Genomic DNA, 18,824 nt, shown 5'->3' on the forward strand with positions numbered 1-18,824 from the left:
TTTAAAGTAGATTCTTTAACTTTTATTTCTGTCAGTAGTTCATTCATCTTTGCACCTTTTCTTTTTTTCTCTTCAGCATTTTTTTGAATAAAGAAACCCCGCATGACTGCTTTAGAGGCGTCCCAGACATTTTGAATTTTCACCTCCTTATTCATGTTTTCTTGAAAATAATTTTCTAATTGTTTCTTTGCTTGTAAGATTATTTTCTCATCTCTTAATAGATATTCATTTAATCACCAATTATATTTTCTGGGTGTTTCATATATTTCCATTGTTATTGGGTTGTGGTCTGATGTTATTTTAGGGAGACATTCCATTTTTCCAATTTTAGGCATTAGTGATATTGAGGTAAGAAACATGTCCAATCTAGCCCAAGATTTGTGTACCTCCGAATAATATGTGAAATCTTTTTGAGTACCAGATTTAATTCTCCATGCATCTACCAGTGACAGTGTGGTTTGTAGTTCAAAAAAAGAGTTTGGCAATTTCCCCTGTCCCTTTTTGATCTTCTTGTCCGATTTTCTGTCTTGTTCTGGATCAATAACACCGTTCCAATCTCCCATAATGATTGTGTGATCGTAGTCATATTGAGATATTGTACTGTTGAGTTTCCTATAAAATTTGTCTTTGTTGTCATTTGGGGCATAAATTCCAACGAGTAATGTTTTCCCTAATTGCCATTTTATTTCTAGTCCTAAATAATGTCCATTGGGATCATTAAACAGTTCTTTAGCTTCAAATCTATCATTAACATAAATAACAACTCCTTTCTTCCTTTTTTCTCCTGCTGATATAAATTCTTTCCCTAGCTTTGGGTTGTATAGATATTTCGTTTCTGTCTTCTTTATGTGTGTTTCTTGCAAACAGTATATGTCATATTTTAATTTTGTTAGGTAATGATACACTTTCTTTCTCTTTTGTGGGCTGTTTAACCCTTTGATGTTCCATGATAGGCATTTAATGTTTCTGTGAGCCATATTAAATCAAACTAATTGTGTTTGTGTCAGGTGTGTTGTCATCTTCCTTTCCTTTTTCTTCTTGATCTGCTTTTTCTAATTCCTCAAGGAATTCCTTTGCTTTTTGTATTGTCGTCAACTTGACTCTTTTATCTCTATAGAAAAAGGATATTCCTTCGGGGTTTTCCCACCTGTATCTTATTTCAAGTTCTCTCAATTTCTTCGTCACCATCGAGTATTCCTTCCGTTTTTTCAAAATTTGGCCCGGAATATCCTTTAATAACTGTAACTCCATTCCTTCAACTGACAGTTTTGTTTCAAAATGTTGCTGTAGGATTTGTTCCTTCATTTGCGTTCGCACAAAATAAATAACAACATCGCGTGGAAGTTTCTTTTGCTTGGCGATCCAAGAGTTAATCCGGAACAATTTGTCGATTTCGAGTCCCATAAGTTCTTTATCTCTGCCTGTAAAATCTGAGAGTATTGTTGTTACGTAATCATACGTGTCCTCATCTTCCTGTTCTGGTAGTCCTCTTATTTTGAGACATCTATCTCTCATTTTCTGTTCCTGTATTGCTTTTTCTTCTATCAGTTCATTTCTTTTTACTGTCTCTTCTTTAAGTCTTTCTTCCAATTCTTGATTCTTTTTCTCTAGTTCTTTTACTTTACTTTTGACTTGTTTCATATCTGTGGTGAGTGTTATTAATGAATGTGAAAGTTCTTGTATATCTGTTCTTATCTCCTGTTTTATCTCCCCTTTCATCTTTTCCATATCTTGTCTCAATTCCTCTTTATTTCTTGTCATCTCTTGTCTCATTTGACGTAATTCTTCAAGTAGAAGGGTATTTGTGTCCATTGTTTTAGGCTCGAGTGATGGTCTTCTGGGTGGTTGTTGTTGTTGACTTTTTGTTGCTTGTAGTCTTGTTGTTATTGACATTTTGTCTTGTTTTCCTAAGACTACCTCTTTACAGTATTCTTTAAAATGGTCAAAAGTTCTTAATATCGTATTAATGTTCACCGTAAATCCCCTTTCAGTATATTTACGTAAAACGTATATCAAAAGATTTACCGTTCTTAAGTCTCTCTTTCTTTCTTAATTTCTTTTTTCTTTTTTCTTTTTAACAGCTCTATATACCAATTTATGAATTAAATTCTTAAGTTTCCCTCCTCTCCCCTTCTAACTCAATTATTTATTTATTTTATCACTAATTGTTATTATTGTTATTATTATTTATAAAACATAAAGAAACACAAGTATTTTCAAATGAGCTCAAAATGTATTCACCATATTAAATAACCCCACAATTCTATTTAGTTTCACACGATTCTATTCTTATTTCACTTAAAAATATTCTAAAGATACAGACCTATTATGATTTATATGAGAGAGTTCTTAATTCATTCACTTACTCCACTAAATACAGCTTCTACGTTGCTTTGTCTCTATACAGTCTCCTCTATTCTGTGATTCAAACATTTATTCCTCTTTTGTCCACCAGGAGTCACTATTGTAGCATTTAAAACTTTATCTTAAATTGTCCACTGGGTGTCGCTGTTGCACTCTCTTTTCTTCCTGCTGTTCCTTCCTTGAAATTCCTCGTTGTCTTCTGTGGCGTTCTGGGCTTCTTACTTTTCCAACAAGTTCTACTTCCTATTTCCTGTCTCCACGTGGCGAGTGTCCTTGAAAACGCTGAGCTTAGATGGCTGTTGTCTTATAAGGTTAGCTTCTCACCCCCCAACCTCCTTTCTTTCTACTTCACCTCTATCTCCAATTCCTTCTCCCTTCCAACCACCAACCTCCGACTGTCTTTCTGCAAAATCTTTTTCCCTCCAACCGACCTCCGTCTATTCCGCGACCTCCGACTCTTCTCCTCCTCTCTGACCGACCTCCCTCCGTTCCGCTACCCCCGGCGCCTCTCTCCTCTCCGACCGACCTCCGTCTGTTCCGCAACCTCCGGCTCCACTCCTCCACGACCGACCTCTGTCTGTGCCACAACCCCCGACTTCTCTCCGACCGACCTCCGTCTGTACCGCAACCCCCGACTCCTCTCCTCCTCTCCGACCGACCTCCGTCTGTTCTGCGACCCCCGACTCCTCTCCTTCCTTCCAGCCAGCCTCCGTTTGTTCCACGACCCCCGGCTCTCTCTCTCCTTCTCTCTGGCCAGCTGTCGTCTGTTTCACGTCTCCCAAATTCCTCTTCTCCTCTCCAACCGACCTCCGTCTGTTTCTTAGCCCCAAACTCCTACTCCTTCCTTCCAACCGACCTCCGACCAACTTCTATTTCTTAATTCCCAATTCCTTCTCCTTCCCCCCAATCCGCCTCCTTTGATCTCATATCAATCTCCAACTCTTTCTCCTTTTTTTTTTCAGATTATTTCCTTTTAAATCAGAGTCCTTTGCAACTTTGTATATTTTCCACCGCTTCTTTACACAAAGTTGGAACCCTTCTCCCCAGATCTGCTCAATTGAGATCTGTTATTGTCCCTTTTGAAGTTGTTAAGTTGAGATAGCTCCACCTTACTTTAAAGTATTTCTCACAGAGTAGGTTTTTTGTCAAAAGTTTCTGCTCCTCAGTAAAGGTTTTTAATATTGTTGTCTCTTGTTTCTCCTTCTTAATTTTGTTAGTCTGGCGGGTCTGTGAGCCAATAATGGCGGCACAGAGAGTGGCTGTGGTCGTCCGCGGTCTCCTCTGTCCCTTACCCACTTTTGTTCTTCTTCTTGCGGTTTTCAGGGGCAGGAATCTGACCCTCGAGGACCCCTCTGATTCCCCTGTGACAAGGGGACAATTTCAGGGTATTTTCCCTCCGGAATTAAGTCCCTGGGCACCACTCCTGGCAGACGTCTTCCAGCTGCTAGCTAGAAGTACGTCTAGGTAGACTCCATGCCAGACCGGAAGTCTCGAATTTGGCTCAAATTTGGAAGAGGTATGTCAGGCACTAGATGTGGTGTGATAAAGTCCTCTGTCTGGTAAAGGGCCCATCCTTTACCAGACTAAACCCTTTGTTTTGTTGACTCCAGAAATGTGTTTATTTTGGAAATAATTGGACTTGCTTTGATTTCAGAAATGACTGGGGAAATGTGTGATATGTCACTGGTTTCTGAGCCTCTCTGAGGATCAGCAAAGATCAGCACAAGTTCCAATTTTGATGTGGAAATAGGACAAAAGATCTCATTGACCTCATTCAGAACTTCAGAAGGATACAGAAAGCACTGTAATTCATTGCAATAGGGGTAATCCTCCTTCCCAGTTTAAAACTGGAGGATGACTTGCCTACTGAGATTTCAAGTGCACTCTGAGTACTGTTAAAGCTCATCCTAATGTCCCAGACAAGACTACACCCACCCAGTTTCAATTGATAAGGCATAATATGCACACATTTTGGCTAATCTGGTTCTGCTAGACCTTGTTTACTGACAAAATTAGCCAAAATTCTGCAACGTGAAGCTTAGCAATAGCTAGAAACTGAGGTAAAGTAGAGCTAACCTAAAATTTCTTGTAAAATACATTTCTGAGAAAACCTCTACTCTCTCTCTCTCTCTTTCCATCTCCTTAGAAAAAGAAGGCCAATTTGCAGAGTTTCTTGGAATATTCTCCCCAATATTTGCTAGTAGATGCAATTCTGTGAATCCACATAATGCCCAAGAAAAATGCCAGGTCTAAGGCAGTGAGAAGGCTGCAAACTGGTAGCCAGGCAGTTTTTTGGGTTTTTTTAAATGGTGAGGTGATGCCTTGAGGGGAAGAATAAAGTCCCTTGCTTGCAAAATATTTCATACCTGAAAAGGAGAGACATGAGCCCAGAATAAAATAAGACATGCACATCTTTTATGGATGACATATCCCTCTGTAAAAGATGACAAACTGTCCATCACAATCATGGTGTGTGGGTCTGAAAGCAAGGGGGGCAAATACTGTACAGATACTTTTTTTGTAAACATTACTTGGCCTCCTCTTTCAATGAGCCTAATTTCACTGATCCTTTCCAGGGAAATGTTTTATTTACCTACAATGGAGTGAATGACAGCTATTCATTTAATGAGAGGAAGTAAAACAGTGCAGTGGGAGGTCAGTTACAGACAGTCATTTGCATAACCTGATGCTTCTGTTAAGCATATACCAGAATGCTAAGAACTTGCTCCTTTTATGTTTCGGTATCCAGTTATACAGGTAGTGCTTCCAGGGATTTACAGAAAAATTGTGCCATGCATTACCTAATGCAGAGATCCAAAATGGATAGAGTTCTTTGGTAAGAAGTGCATCATCAACATCAGATAGAAAACACTTCAGGGTATCAGTAACATCTTCCAGCCGATTAGTTCCAGCCCTCAGTTTAACACTTCTGGCATCTTTTTTGAAGCACTCAAGAAGTTCACTCACATGAGATGGATCCCCTCTGTTCAGGTAGATATTTTTGCTACCTAAACCTTAAGCACAAAAATACAAGATTACTTTTTAAAAGCCTGCTAAAATTATACTTTTAAATAAATACTTTACCAAAAATATAGCTTAAATTTTAAAAAAGACACACTGCAACACAGTCTTTGCTCTGTTCCAATGCAAACACACCCAGCTGTTCTGCAGAATTTAATATGTTGTCACAGACATAATTATAAATAACAATGACAAGGCACCCTTTAATGCAGTCTTCCTAATCTGGCACCTTCTAGATGTGCTGGACTATAATTCCCATCATGCTTAACAAGGTGGATGAGGATGGTGGGGTCACATCTGGAGTATGACAGGTTGGGGAAGGCTGTGTTAATTCACATTTAGCTAAAAATGGCATCCCAATATTGCATGGAAATTCTGCCATTTCAGCTCCATCAAAGGACTAACAGATAACTTTTTGTACATTAGTGTGAGTGCCACAGAACCACCATGTAAGCATTTCTGCAGCTGCAAAAAGAGTTCCTTATCCATGAGGGGTGATATGCAACATAGGCCCTGTGCAGACTGGCCTTAAAGGTCGGCTTGGGCACGAAGTCAGAGCATAGCGTCCACATGAGGCATGCCCCAACACCACCCCCGGGGCAGTGTGACACCTCACACCACGCCACATGGTGTGCAGGGTCATGGCACTCCTCTGGCGCTGCACTCACACGATGAAGGCCTGAAGGAGCGCTATAAAGCTGCAGCTATCACACCCTGCAAAGGCCAGATCGGGGCCATGGCGTGTGGTTGCCATAGCCCCAATCTGATGAAAATGGAGGCGGCTGCAGGCCACTCCTTATGGGCGGTCTGCACAGCTCCTAGGAGTACAGTAATATCAAGCTAAGAGTAGGTTGAAGCGACCCACTCATGAAACTGAGAACTAATCACAGAGGTCTATCTCACTCAAATTATACGGCTAGATCTTTTCAATGATCTCACACAGGACTTGCTTTTTCATTAAATGACACAAAGAAAACACAAAGAATTTTGTGTAATCTAGGCACACACCTATATCTTATAGAATTATGCTACTGAAGGTCTAGCAATACCATTAAACAGAATGACACAGCCATCCCAGTTGACAAATTCTGGGTGTAGTATTGGAGGAGGAAATCTATGTGGGCCATATAACGTGACTGAACCCTTAATTCTTTCCTGCTGCCCTCATGCACAGAGGAATAAACTGGCTCCCATTACCAGTAACAAAATAAATACACAATTGTAAACACACAAAAGGGAAAGTTGTCATTCTGTCCATTTTATTAGCCAGAAAAATCTTGGGATGGCCCTGTCCTGGTAGATCACCTAATTCCCCCATAGGCAATTTTGTGGAATAACTACATTTTAGAAGTTACAGTGCTTCTACTTAAAATGTAACTATAACTTACATTGGTTTGCTTTTACTACGTTTATTTAAGACATTTTCACTTCTGGACTTACCAGGGTTCCCAATGTACTGCACAATTAATAGAAACACTACAAACATTAAATAATTAACCAACAACCAATTAAAACACCCCAGACCTCCTCTTTAAAGGTAGTTCTAAAACTAGGCAACTAAAAACAGTCAGAGCTGACACCTCTAATTTAGAGCCAAGGGAAATAGCTTAGTCAGAAGGGATGGAGCCATTCTGACCTCCCTAAGAAGGTAATTCTACAGTTTGGGTGTTACTACAGAGAAAGCCCTGGGTTTTGTGTGTGTATTTATTTATTTATTTATTGTATATTATGTGTACACACCAACATAGCCTCACAAGGCGGTGGAACACATAAGGTATCACTGACAATATTATCAGACAGGATCATATGTGGGCAGGCTGCCTTTCAGATATTCTGGCCCCAAGACTAAATATCTCATGATCATGGCACCTTTGCTTCCTTTGCACCCAGTCATCTTGGGATCAGTAACCAAGAAGCTGACTGAGCAGTTACCAAGAAGCTTCTTGTTTGTTCCAGCCCTGCAGGTAAGGCTTGCGTAGGCAAGAGGCTTCTTGGTTGCTGTTTGACTGGCTGCTCAGTTGCTGCTCCCTTTGCACCCTGCCATCCTGGGAGCAGCAACTGAGCAGCTGGCTGAGCAGCGACTGAGAAGTCTCTCATCTGTGCCAGCCTTGTAGCAAAAACCAGTGAGGACAAGAGGCCTCTTGGTTGATGCTCAGGCAGCTGATCAGTTGCTGCTACCACAGCAACCAGGTGCAAAGTAGAAGCTTCTCCCAAGAGAGGATGGACTCTCAATCCTTCATCAGGACAGAGAAAGGTGGGTATATGTAGGGGGTTTACAAAGGCCACATGCTCTGGACTGGAGAGTGGTGTGGGCCAGAAAGGGAGAGATTTTAACTACAGGAGCTGCTCCAAGACAAAGGACTGTTTCCAAGAATTGAGCATAGATACTCCTTCCCCAGAGACATGTCTTCCCCACACAGCTTCAAGTTCCACTTTCCCACGGAAAAAAAATGGATTCTTCTGCTACCTCTTCTCTCAGCCTATCTGATGGAAGAAAACAGGAGCAGCAGTGAAACTACAACCTGCTAGCCAAGTCTCAACAGAGCTCACAAAGTTTAAGCAAAGTCCCAAATCTGAAAGCTCCTTTTTGCCACCACTTCTCCCCTGCCACCATGTTCTCTAACTCTTTGCTCCAGTCTATCCCAATGGTGCCACTCTTAGCCACAGAACTGATGCCCTGTGCCAAGCATTGCACAAGTTTTGCAATTGCCACAGTGAAAGATGCCAGTAAGGGAGTGAACTCACAGGGGTAGGCAAAGAGCATGAGACACCACCACACAAAATTATCAGCGAGGCTGTGTGGTGGTTTTCTGGGAACCCTGAAAATAACATCTCCACTATGGTCCTAAAGACCGCTGTTTCTCCTTCTCTTTCCTGCACATCAATACTTTGACTGAATGCCCTCCTCCACTCCCTTTTCCCCCCTCACCTCCCCCCCTACTGCCCTCTTTCTATCTCAATACCCACCCGGATCCTTCCACTGCCCCCAGGGGAGAAGTACCATGTACTTTGGGAATCACTGCACTATAGATATCCCAGGAACACATTGGGTTTATAATTCACAAAAGATTGGCTATACACAAGTTATAAGCCAAGTGGCTTTAGAAATGTTGACTGCTGACCAAAAATGAAAATGAGTGGACACCTCCAAGTTCATTTAGTAGCATTTTGAGTGATCTAGTGGTAATTTTTTGGAATGACTCATCACTGCTGATGAAACAATGAGGCTCGACAGACGGGTGCCTCTGTGCCGCCTGTCTCTGCCCCGCATCTTTGCCATTGCCACCAAACAGCATGGCAATGATGCACTGCCAAAAAGAAACTGCCTAGAGTTGCTTTTTTTTGCGGTGCCATAAATGGGAAAGGGCACCTCCATGATGCCACTTCCTGCCAGTGACGTCTGCACGGTGCGCGGCACATGCGTCATCATGGAAGTCCCCATGTGGACAAGGCAGAGCCCCGTTCTCCCAAACACTCATTTTGGCCCCAGGCCACTGCAAAGCAGCAGTCTGTTCCGGGCCATATTTACAACAATATGAAACAGTACTATGATTCAGAGCAAAACAATAGTCCTTCTAGCAACGGCACTCAGGTTCTCCACAGCTGAAGAAATTTAAGACTAAGTTCAGCAGGAAAGATTATGGTCACAGTTTTTCAGGGATAAGGGAAATATTTTTGTGACTGACTATCTTCAGAAGGGCCAAACAATTAATAAAGAATACTACTCTAACTCATTGTGCTGATTAAAGGTGGCATTGAAATAAAACAGCAAGGGAAGCTGTGAAAAGGTGTTCTCTTCCTACAGGACAACTCAGAGGGCTGGAAAGACAATGGATGTTTTGATGCATTTGGGGTTAGACTGCATAGACAATCAAGTCTACTCACCAGATCTTGCACTATTTCACTGTCTCCTCTTTCCAAACATTTAAAAGGAAGAAATTTTTCAAAGTTGATAGCAGCAGCAGAGCAGTATTTTAGTGACCAGACATCAGATTTTTGAGGGGAAGTTTCAAAGAAACTTGAGAAATGATGTGCCAAGTGTGTCAGACTTGGGTGTGAATATGTGGAATAACATCTAGGTTTCATGGCTCTAGGTCATTCCCTTCCTGTTCGGGCAGCAAACTTTTCAGCATTTCCTCATACTCAAGAGGATGAATTAAGGTTTGAGTTTTGTTTTTGTTTTTTTGTTGGCTTTTTGTTTGTTTAGCTTTTTAAACAACTTTACCACAGTGGACTTCATTGTGCAGTGATTCACATCCTGGATTCTAAGATTTAATTTTCATTTTGCAGTAGTGTTTTTCTTGTTAAAAATGCCTCTCTCTCTTTCTCTCTCTCTCTTTTCCTTCCCCGTACATCCATACATACAAATATACTTCCACACAAACAGCTTAATGTAACAGCAAAAACTTCCTCCTAAGTGTGGTCTTTCACAGATCACAGCTCAAGCCCACATAATGTAAGCTGATACAGATGCTTTATAAGTACTCTATCTGGATGCATCTCCGATTTTCAGAAACTTGAACAAATGCTCCGGTCTACTTACCATATTGTGTAACAAATGCAATACAGCTATTCACTATAATCGGGACGTCGTTTTTGCTGAGCTGCTGATCTTCCAACACATTGCCATCTGTACCTGCTGCTTTTTCAATTGCACTATGCCAGACTGTGAAATCCAACTTGGTGTGGCCATGGATATATAACGTTCTGGAAAAGCATTTGCAGGGAAAAATATTTTCAAAACAGCAATAAGATGGTGAATGGAGAAAAAAGTTCCTGTTTTTTAGTGAGAATAATGGGACCAACAGCAGACAAATATATGAAAGCTAACTGAATCAACAGCGTGTAAAAAGAATGAAAACAGATGCAACATTTGTAACAGAAGCACTCTGTACACTAAGGTAACTGTCTGATTCTTAGATGTGATCTTCAATTCTGTCCCTCTCCTCCCCAGGCCACACTGAGGTAGTTTTAGGTTTGTCATAAGATCTCCGGCTGATTTGAAAGAGACTGCTGATGATTTAATCATGGAAACAACAAAACTACAGCCACCTAACCCCCAAATTATATAACTGAAATAATTCAGAGAAATAAGAAGGGGTGGATTTACATGTGGAAAGCATTCTGGTACTAAGAGCAAGTTGTTAAACACAAAGCATTTGGTCTTTTGTATCAAAGTTCCATTTGGTGGACAATGAGATTCTAGCTATAATAAACATAGTAGATCCTACAAAATGGAAGTGTGCTGACCAGAGCTCTGGAGTAGCTTTTATGTTGCCTTGAGAATGAAAGATAAAGTAGGAGGAGGCCTTCTGCTACAGGAAAGCCCTAGTGCACAAAACATGAGTTTCTCATAGTGTTCTCAGGGGCTGATCACTATGCCATGTTGCTTTATGTAGCTACAAAGTGAGGCCAGCTATACAGACAGAGCCATAGTCAAGCTGCTGCCCAGAAGTGAAAGTGACTAGGTTTCTTAAACCAGGCACACTTTATTTCACAATAAAAATGGAAAGGAACAACAATCTTGTGAAATAAACATTCTTCCAAGGGGGAGTATATTACAGAAATTATTAGTTCTTGAATTTATATCTTTAATTATTTTATCCTTGCATTCAAGGACTAATAAATTATGTAATATGCTCCCTGTGGGAGAAAATGATTATTTCCCTGCAATTTTCTCACAGTATCTGGGTATCCCAAAGTGTTTTAGGAAACTACTCTGTGGAAAAAAAATACGCCATTTGAAATGCAAATCATTCATTGAAAAAAAAAAACCACTTCCAGTAACATTTTTAAACATAAAACCCATCCTTTTGGAAGGCAAAATTTTTTTGGAAGTAGTGGGTTTTGTGCAAAAGACACCATTTTGTCCAACCCCTTCCACCTTTTTGCACAAAAAAAAAATTTCTATAAATACACATTTTAATGAAAAAATGTGGCTTTCTTACACAATACACACAAGCTGAAGTGTATTTCTGTGCAGAGTATTTTACCAAAATGTATTTATTTATTCATTCATTCAATTGATATGCCGCCTTTCTCCTAGGGTGGGATCCAGTATCCACATACCAGATTTAAGGATGAGTTAATACTAGACCAAAACAAAAAACCCATACCACTATGTTAATCTTTCTGGCTGGCTTTCTCAAGTGTTGGGAAATCCATGGGGGGGGGGGGGGCTGGCTGGGAAATAAATGATGGTTACCAATCTTTCCATCCCTATTATTTGTGCTGCCCTTTGCAGAAATGGTATAACAAAATTAGGTATCAGTGAAGATTTCATTTTAAGTTGTTTATTTTTTTAAAAGAATTTGCCAAAATCTACGAAATCTGAATGCAAAAGGAAAAGAACAGTTTTAAGCCAGAAACCAATAGATATAAGCGAAGATGACTAAACTGAGGCTGTTATACTTTCAACAGATCATGAGACATGTCCAAAAACTACACCGTAGAAATAAACCGGTTCAAGATTGCTTTAGCTGTCTTGGCTCAGTGAAAGGGAATCCTGTGAATTATTGTGGCACCAGAGCTCTGGCAGAGAAGGCTAAAGGACTCACAAAACTACAGTTCCCAGAGTTCCCTATCACTGAGCCAGGGCACTTAAAGCAGTGTCACACTGGCTTATTTCTGCAGTGTGTTTTGGACCAAAATTACTCATTTTAAAATATGATAATGCTCAGTAAAGTGAAATACAGTAGGAAAAGAGGAAGACCAAACTACAGGTGGATAGATTCAATCAAGGAAGCCATCCTCCTGAGTATGTAAGGCATGAGCAAAGCACTTGACGATCAGGGCTTTTTGGAATGGATCCATTCATCATCAAAGCTGCTTTGATGTCAGATAACAACAGAAATAAAGACTAACAGAGATAAAAGGAGGTTTATGCTATGAAGTACCATGCAGAGAACAGAGTGTAGAAAACTTTTTGTCTACACCACCCCTGCCTCCCAGAACAGCCAACATAAAACAATAAGAACTTGGTAAGTCAGTACTTGATTCAATAGATGTACTGCAATTTCAGCTAACAGCTGCATTTAGTCCACACAATTTATTAATTTAAAGCCAAAAAACCAAACAGTGAAAATATCTTGACCCAATGTATCACCAGACAGTTAAGAAAATAGTGACTAACAAACACATATGGAACTCGGTTATTTTTTTTCTCAACCAGTTGGACTTCTGAAAAATCCCTGGCATAGAGGCAGAAAACACTATCTTCAGTTGGTTCACTATTTCCACAATATACACACACACACACACACACACACACACACACACACACACACACAAACCGCAAAAAAAAAATTCTTTGTTTGAATGTAAGAACTGCTAAACCTATTAGTCAAGAAGAGTTAAGGAACTGCCAGTCCATGATTCAATTGATCCATCCTATAAACTTTTCCTGCAAGCTAACTGGGATGGTGGTGGTGGGAGGAAGGGTCGCATTCATGCAAATGGGAGTCTTATTAACATTTAACCCTTCTCACCTCATATGCTGTGATTTCCCCATGGTAAGAGGAACCTTCCTTTACCTCATCCATGGCTGGGAAAGAAATAACACAGAAAAGGAACTGGCATAGTAGAGAAAATTCTCGCATAGTATGTGGAACCTCCAACCACCTTGCTCATGACTGAGAAAGAAAGAATAAAGGAAAAACCAGGCACAGCAGAGAAAGCTTGGGAGAAATGAAAGGAGGTTAGCAGATCAGTAAACAGAAACTGGAGGTTATAGACCAACATATGGCATGATCTATTGCTAGCACTTGCCCTTCCACTTTTAGCCTTAATACCACCCATTCCTGCTTATGCAACAGAATAAGTAGCTAGAAATGTAAATTTTAATTATTCTGTTTTTGCATGCAAGAACACATTTCAACGGTTTCACTAAGAAATTTCCCAAGGGTGTGAAGTCCTAGGTATTTTAATAAAAAAGCTTCTTGGTTCTGCTTTAAAATGAGATACCACAAAGTTCATTTGTTTGATATGGAAGAAGCCTCTATTCATGGAATTTCCTAATTAAAATACAGTCAGCCCTCTGTTTTCACAGGGGGATCTGTTCCGGACCCCCCTGCAAAAATGCAGAGTTGCAAATATTCAAGCCCTATAGGCCCACGAGCGCACCACATTGAAAATAATAGAGGTTGCCCCTCTGTGAATATTCAAGTCCATGAGAAAGGAGGGGCGAATGTAATCTAAAAAAGCAGGGCTCTGAAAAATACTTGAGATGGTTACTATTTTGCACAATGTCACACTGTTCCATGGAACTGTTAAAACTGTGCCACCATCGACTCAGTTGGAGTGCACTATGTTTTAGTAGAAGACACCTTGGTGTATTACCAAAAACAAACCCCTGCCAAAAAAAATCCTAAATATATATTCTAGGATATTTATTTGGTTCAACTGTATTTCCAGTCAATGTTTATTAAGTGTTTTTCCCACTTTTTGCTCTATCACATTTATGCAGCTGTTTCAAGCAACAAACAAGCCGATCACCAACCAGAGTGAACAGGAAGCCTGCCCACACAACGTTTTTCATTTCCTCACCTCTCTTTTGTTGTCCAAATTTAGATTGCAAAGTCCTTGGGTATGGACCTCACAGACACACCATGATACTGCAAAAACAGTAAGTGGAAACTAAAGAAACTGAGCTATGAAGTGAAGTCACCCAGATTAGGAGTCCTTATGGACAACAAAATACTTATATACATATGTCTGCAAAATGCATGTGCAGAACAACCACAAATGGCCATCACTTTAGAGAAAGCAGGCAACTCATCCTTTTTAATGGAAGAAATCCATTCCATTATACTCTGGAGTGCTCACACCCATATGAGAAAATTAGTTTAGGTAATGTTAACAATTCTGAATTGTACAAAACAGCTTTAAAAAAAGAAAATCACAGTGTGATTCACACATGTGTCATATAAGCATCAGTAGATTTTTGAGGAAGATATGAGAAAATCAACTATTCTCTTCCAACAGGCCTTCCCTACCTAGTTCATCTTCCTGTTTACCGAGACTTACATTGCTCTGTCCACCAATTCTTCTCTTAAATTTAAGAGAAATAATGAGAAGAATTAAATTAAAATTAATTAAAATAAAATTCTTGCCTCAAGAAGAAGAACCCTTCCTCCGTACCTACTGTCATCATCAGACCTGGGAGGGAGTGAAAAAGACAGGCCCAGTTCCATCAGGTCTAGCTGTGAATTCTGTGACTTACGTCACTCTCTTTTATCTTATTGTATTGTATTTTATTTTATTGTATTCTCTGTATTTTTATTGCTGTAACCTGCCCGGATTCCTTGTGATTGGGCAGGCTATAAATAAATAAATAAATAAATATTATTATTCCAAGGGTTGGGAAAGTACAGCACCTAAACATTACCCTGAAGCTCCCAACCAGTCTCCAAATCACCTTTTTTTTTTTAAAAAAAAAGTATGACTTGCAGGCAGAAAATTCACCCCCCCATGCATGTTGACACTCACAAAAAAAAAAGCTATACCCAAATCCCCTCAGAACCTCCCATCTCCTCTCAAAATACCTTCTTTTTCCTTTGTCTCCCTTTCAAGATAGCAAGAAGAAGTGATGCAAAACAGAAGGAGGTATATTGGCATGGTTGGGGGACTCTGTTCACTGATCATATCTTCTGATTTTCTCATCCACATGAGGTTGAAATATAACAACTCCTTCTTACACAAATCTTGGGATTCAGGGGGAGTGGGGTGCAATACAGATGAGAGAAGTACTTCATTTATTGTGACTATAAATCCAGAAGATATTGTGTTTTAAATCAATATTCTAATTCAGAGGAGCAGGGAAATGCTCTAGCAACATACCACTACTAGATTTCAAAAATAAAGACACACCCATCTCAGACATATAACAGATTCAAAACACATCTCTTTGATAGATAGAACCAAGCTAACCATTCCTTTCCTATATATTGAAAAATGGAATGGCCACCTGTAATATTCCCTTACCTTCCTTTCTCAACCAGAAGAAGAACATCTATTTTTTCTCCATTTTGGATTATGCTGCTGATTGCTGAGAAATAAAGAAAACACTCATTTACATGAGACCAAGTGAAGTTTAATCAGGCACACCACATTTACAAAGTACAACAAACCTACTGAAAATTATCCAATACAACAGTAGCTGAACCTGGAAACCAGCTTTAATAATAATTAGTCTCTGGATAGGGATTGCATTGAAGTCAGCAACAACTAAAGAGGAAATAGGTTACCCTCACTAAGAGCAGTAACAATGACAAGTAAAGCAATGGATATAGTTCCTATTATAGAAGTTCAAGGAAGTCACCAGAAATAATTTGGCCCTTGGGGTATGAATAAATGCATCTGAAATAGGCTATGCCCACTCTTGCTTGTTATAAAGAGATAGGTTTGCTCAGGTACACAGGGCAGACGTTTGAACTCCAAATGGAACAGAGGTTAAGAAGGGGAAGACTAGCAGAATTGTGGGTGTGAGTGCAGAAAGCAAAACTGATCATTCAGTGTGTGGCACATTTCCACTCCTATTCAGCAATTCACCAGACAACAGCAACAATAATCTGGACCATGTAAGAATTTCACAGCCTCCTTGGAAAATAGAAATACACAGTCATTTCTCTACACAGCTTTTTCTCAGCCTATGAAGACATACTGATTGAATGTGTACTACAGCAAAAAATATTACTATTGATGAAACACTTACTGTGCATTTATGATCAATGAAACAATGAAAGTATTTCAAATGATAAGTGTACACATATGCATATGGCTCAATTCAGTTTTACAGCCCCATGCCACTAATAATTTGTACATGGAATGGTTCCCACCCATGTGAATGTCTCCTAGCATTTCAAGAGTGTGATGTGATGCAGGAAAGACAGTGTTATGCATCTGGCCAGGAATGTATTTGCACAATTAAATCTAGTCTGACAAATGCACCCATTGTTTGGGACATCTGATTTGGTCACTGTGACATATGCCTTAGGTGTTTATTGCACACAGTTTAAAGTGACTTACTCGATTCACATTTAATTTTGAAGCCAGATCTTATTGCACATGCAAGGGGCTGGGTGAGTGCAACCTGGCCCCAGCCTAGGTCCCAGCCTATCCGGTATCTTTTCACAAACGGTAGTCTGCCATTTTTTAAAAGATGTCGGGTAAGTGCGGCTGGGACCCAGGTTGCAGCCTGGTTGCACTTGCCTAACCCCCAGTGCATGTGATGAGATCTGGCTTCAACATTAAATACAAATGGGGTAAGTTGCTTTAAACAGCATGCGATAAACTTCTTTGTTACATCCTGACTAGATTACAGTACTATAATTTACTCTATATATTGGTACTGGTTTCATGGAGCATACAACTCCCTTGTTGAAACAGCTCCACTGACTGCCATTCAATTTCTGGACACAATTCAAAGTAATGGATTTGACCTACAAAGCCCTATAAGGCTTGGGTCCAAGCTACTCAAAGGACTGTATCTTCTCATATGGGCCTACCTGAGCTGTAAGATCTGCAAGGGAGGCATTTCTCCCTCTCCCACTGCCTTCACAGCCACAGTTGGTGGAAATGCAGGAGAAGGCCTTCTTTGTGGCCACTTCAACACTTTCAAAATCTCTCCCTAGAGAAAGTAGGATGGCTCGTTCTTAGTTTTCCTTCTGGCATCAGGTTAAGACCTTGCTTTTCCAACAAGCCTTTGGAAACTGATTATAAAAATAAGGGGGGCTTTTATGGTGCTATAGTGTTTTTAAGCTGTTTTAAATTAAGATTTTAATAGGTTTTAATATTGTTATGTAACTCTGTTTTAATTTTGCACATTTTTATCTATATGTGTTTGTTGTATTCTCTGCTTTTTTTTGTAAGCTCCCTTAAGTTTGAGCCTAAAAGAAAGACAGGATATAGATAGATGGATGGCTGGATGGATTGATTGATTGATCTTGCCCATACGGTTCCTTTTTTGGTATCTTATGGGAGCTGTGTCCAAAGAAACCACATGCTCCAAGAAACTATTTATGTGTGCATGCACACATCCAAATTCACACTTCTTTGACTCTTGCCCTTTTAAGCCAATGCCACTTCCCAAGTTCAATAACATAGTAGGCAACCTGCAGCTCTCTAGATGGTTTGGGCTATGGTTTCCATCAGTTTCTGCAGGATGGACAATGGGAAGTAATTATGGTAGTCACAGTCCACCAAGATGGACTGGGTAGCAGGTTGCCCAGACATGTTCTGTGAAATAACACATGCTATTTTCAAAGTCTTACTTAATTCCTGGAGCCTTCTTAGATGCATTGAATCCTCTTGCAAGTTTTCCAGCTCCAGGCAAAAATAAAGGCTTGACTTCTCTATAGCAAACCAGCCTTTTTTCCAATTATCAAGATCATGGCAATCTTTGTAGTACAGCTGGCCGATCACATTATAGTCCCTCTCTAGAAGTTGTTTGGCCACTATGGGCACAAAGTGCTGTTCCAAACAAAAACAATGAATATATGAAAAACAAGGAATATATTTAAAATCAATTATCTGAAAATAAAATTGTAAAAGTTTAACGCTATGTGACTTTTGAGTTTTGACAAGCAAATTTTCTTTTCGGTTTATTGCCTCCAATTGATCTATTCATTATTTATTTGATGAAAAATTTATTACCTCTTATTATTATTATTAGATGAAAATAGTTACATCTTGCCATTCCATTATACAGTAGTCTGTTCCCTTACGCGAGGGAACCCACCCACCCCTGCATAAGGGAAATTCCACAGATGCGCAAGCCCCATTAAAGGTAAGGTCATTCCACAATACAGGGAATACTGAAGAAAAAGTCCTCTGGCTGACAGTTGCCAATCTAGTCCTGGCTGACTGGAATAAAATCTGCCAGAGGACCCGAGTATACGGAGAAGATTATATAAGAGTAGGTCATCTTGAAGGTAACCTGGAGCCAAACCATGCAGGGCTTTAAAAGTAAGAACCAACACTTTGAACCTTGCTTGCTTGGAAAATAACTGCCAGCCAGTGGAGTGATTTTATATTGGTGTAATGTGATCACTCTTGGATGCCCCAGTAAACAATCTGGCTGCTTTGTTTTGAACTAACTGAAGTTTCCAAACTTGATGCAGAGGTAACCCAATGTACAGCATATTGCAGATGTCCAGCCTTGAGGATACGAGCAGATGCACTGCCATCTTTAGGTCCTCCAGGTCTAGGATGGGGTGCAGCTGTCATAACAGCCAAAGCTGATAGTAAGCATTCCTGGCCATCACATATATCAGAGCTGTAATTTGGAGTGATGAACACAGTCTTTCAGGGGGAGTGTAACCCCATCCAGGACTGGTTAGGACCTCTGACAGTAAGAACTTCTGTCTTGCCTGGATTCAGCTTCGATTTGTTGTTCCTTATCCAATCCATTACCTCCTCCAGGTACTATTTCAAAGGAGACA

At 40.0% G+C, this 18,824-nt stretch overlaps 1 protein-coding gene across 5 annotated transcripts in view; it reads right to left on the reverse strand.

The window, feature by feature from the left end:
- Nucleotides 1-18,824, reverse strand: part of ARAP2 (ArfGAP with RhoGAP domain, ankyrin repeat and PH domain 2) — a 145,553-nt gene that overhangs the window by 50,714 nt on the left and 76,015 nt on the right. For all 5 annotated transcript variants that reach the window (XR_006104250.1, XM_042470279.1, XM_042470280.1 and 2 more), the window contains 4 exons: nt 17,655-17,853; nt 15,367-15,430; nt 9,929-10,092; nt 5,166-5,378 (listed from right to left, as the gene is read on the reverse strand). Coding sequence is in view for 4 of the 5 variants with exons in the window: in XM_042470279.1 (XP_042326213.1) it covers nt 5,166-5,378; nt 9,929-10,092; nt 15,367-15,430; nt 17,655-17,853 (640 nt within the window). In the remaining variant the exon portion in view is untranslated. The remainder of the gene's footprint in view (nt 1-5,165; nt 5,379-9,928; nt 10,093-15,366; nt 15,431-17,654; nt 17,854-18,824) is intronic.

The sequence above is a fragment of the Sceloporus undulatus genome, chromosome 5 (assembly GCF_019175285.1).
Source record: "Sceloporus undulatus isolate JIND9_A2432 ecotype Alabama chromosome 5, SceUnd_v1.1, whole genome shotgun sequence".
Lineage (NCBI taxonomy): Eukaryota > Metazoa > Chordata > Lepidosauria > Squamata > Phrynosomatidae > Sceloporus > Sceloporus undulatus.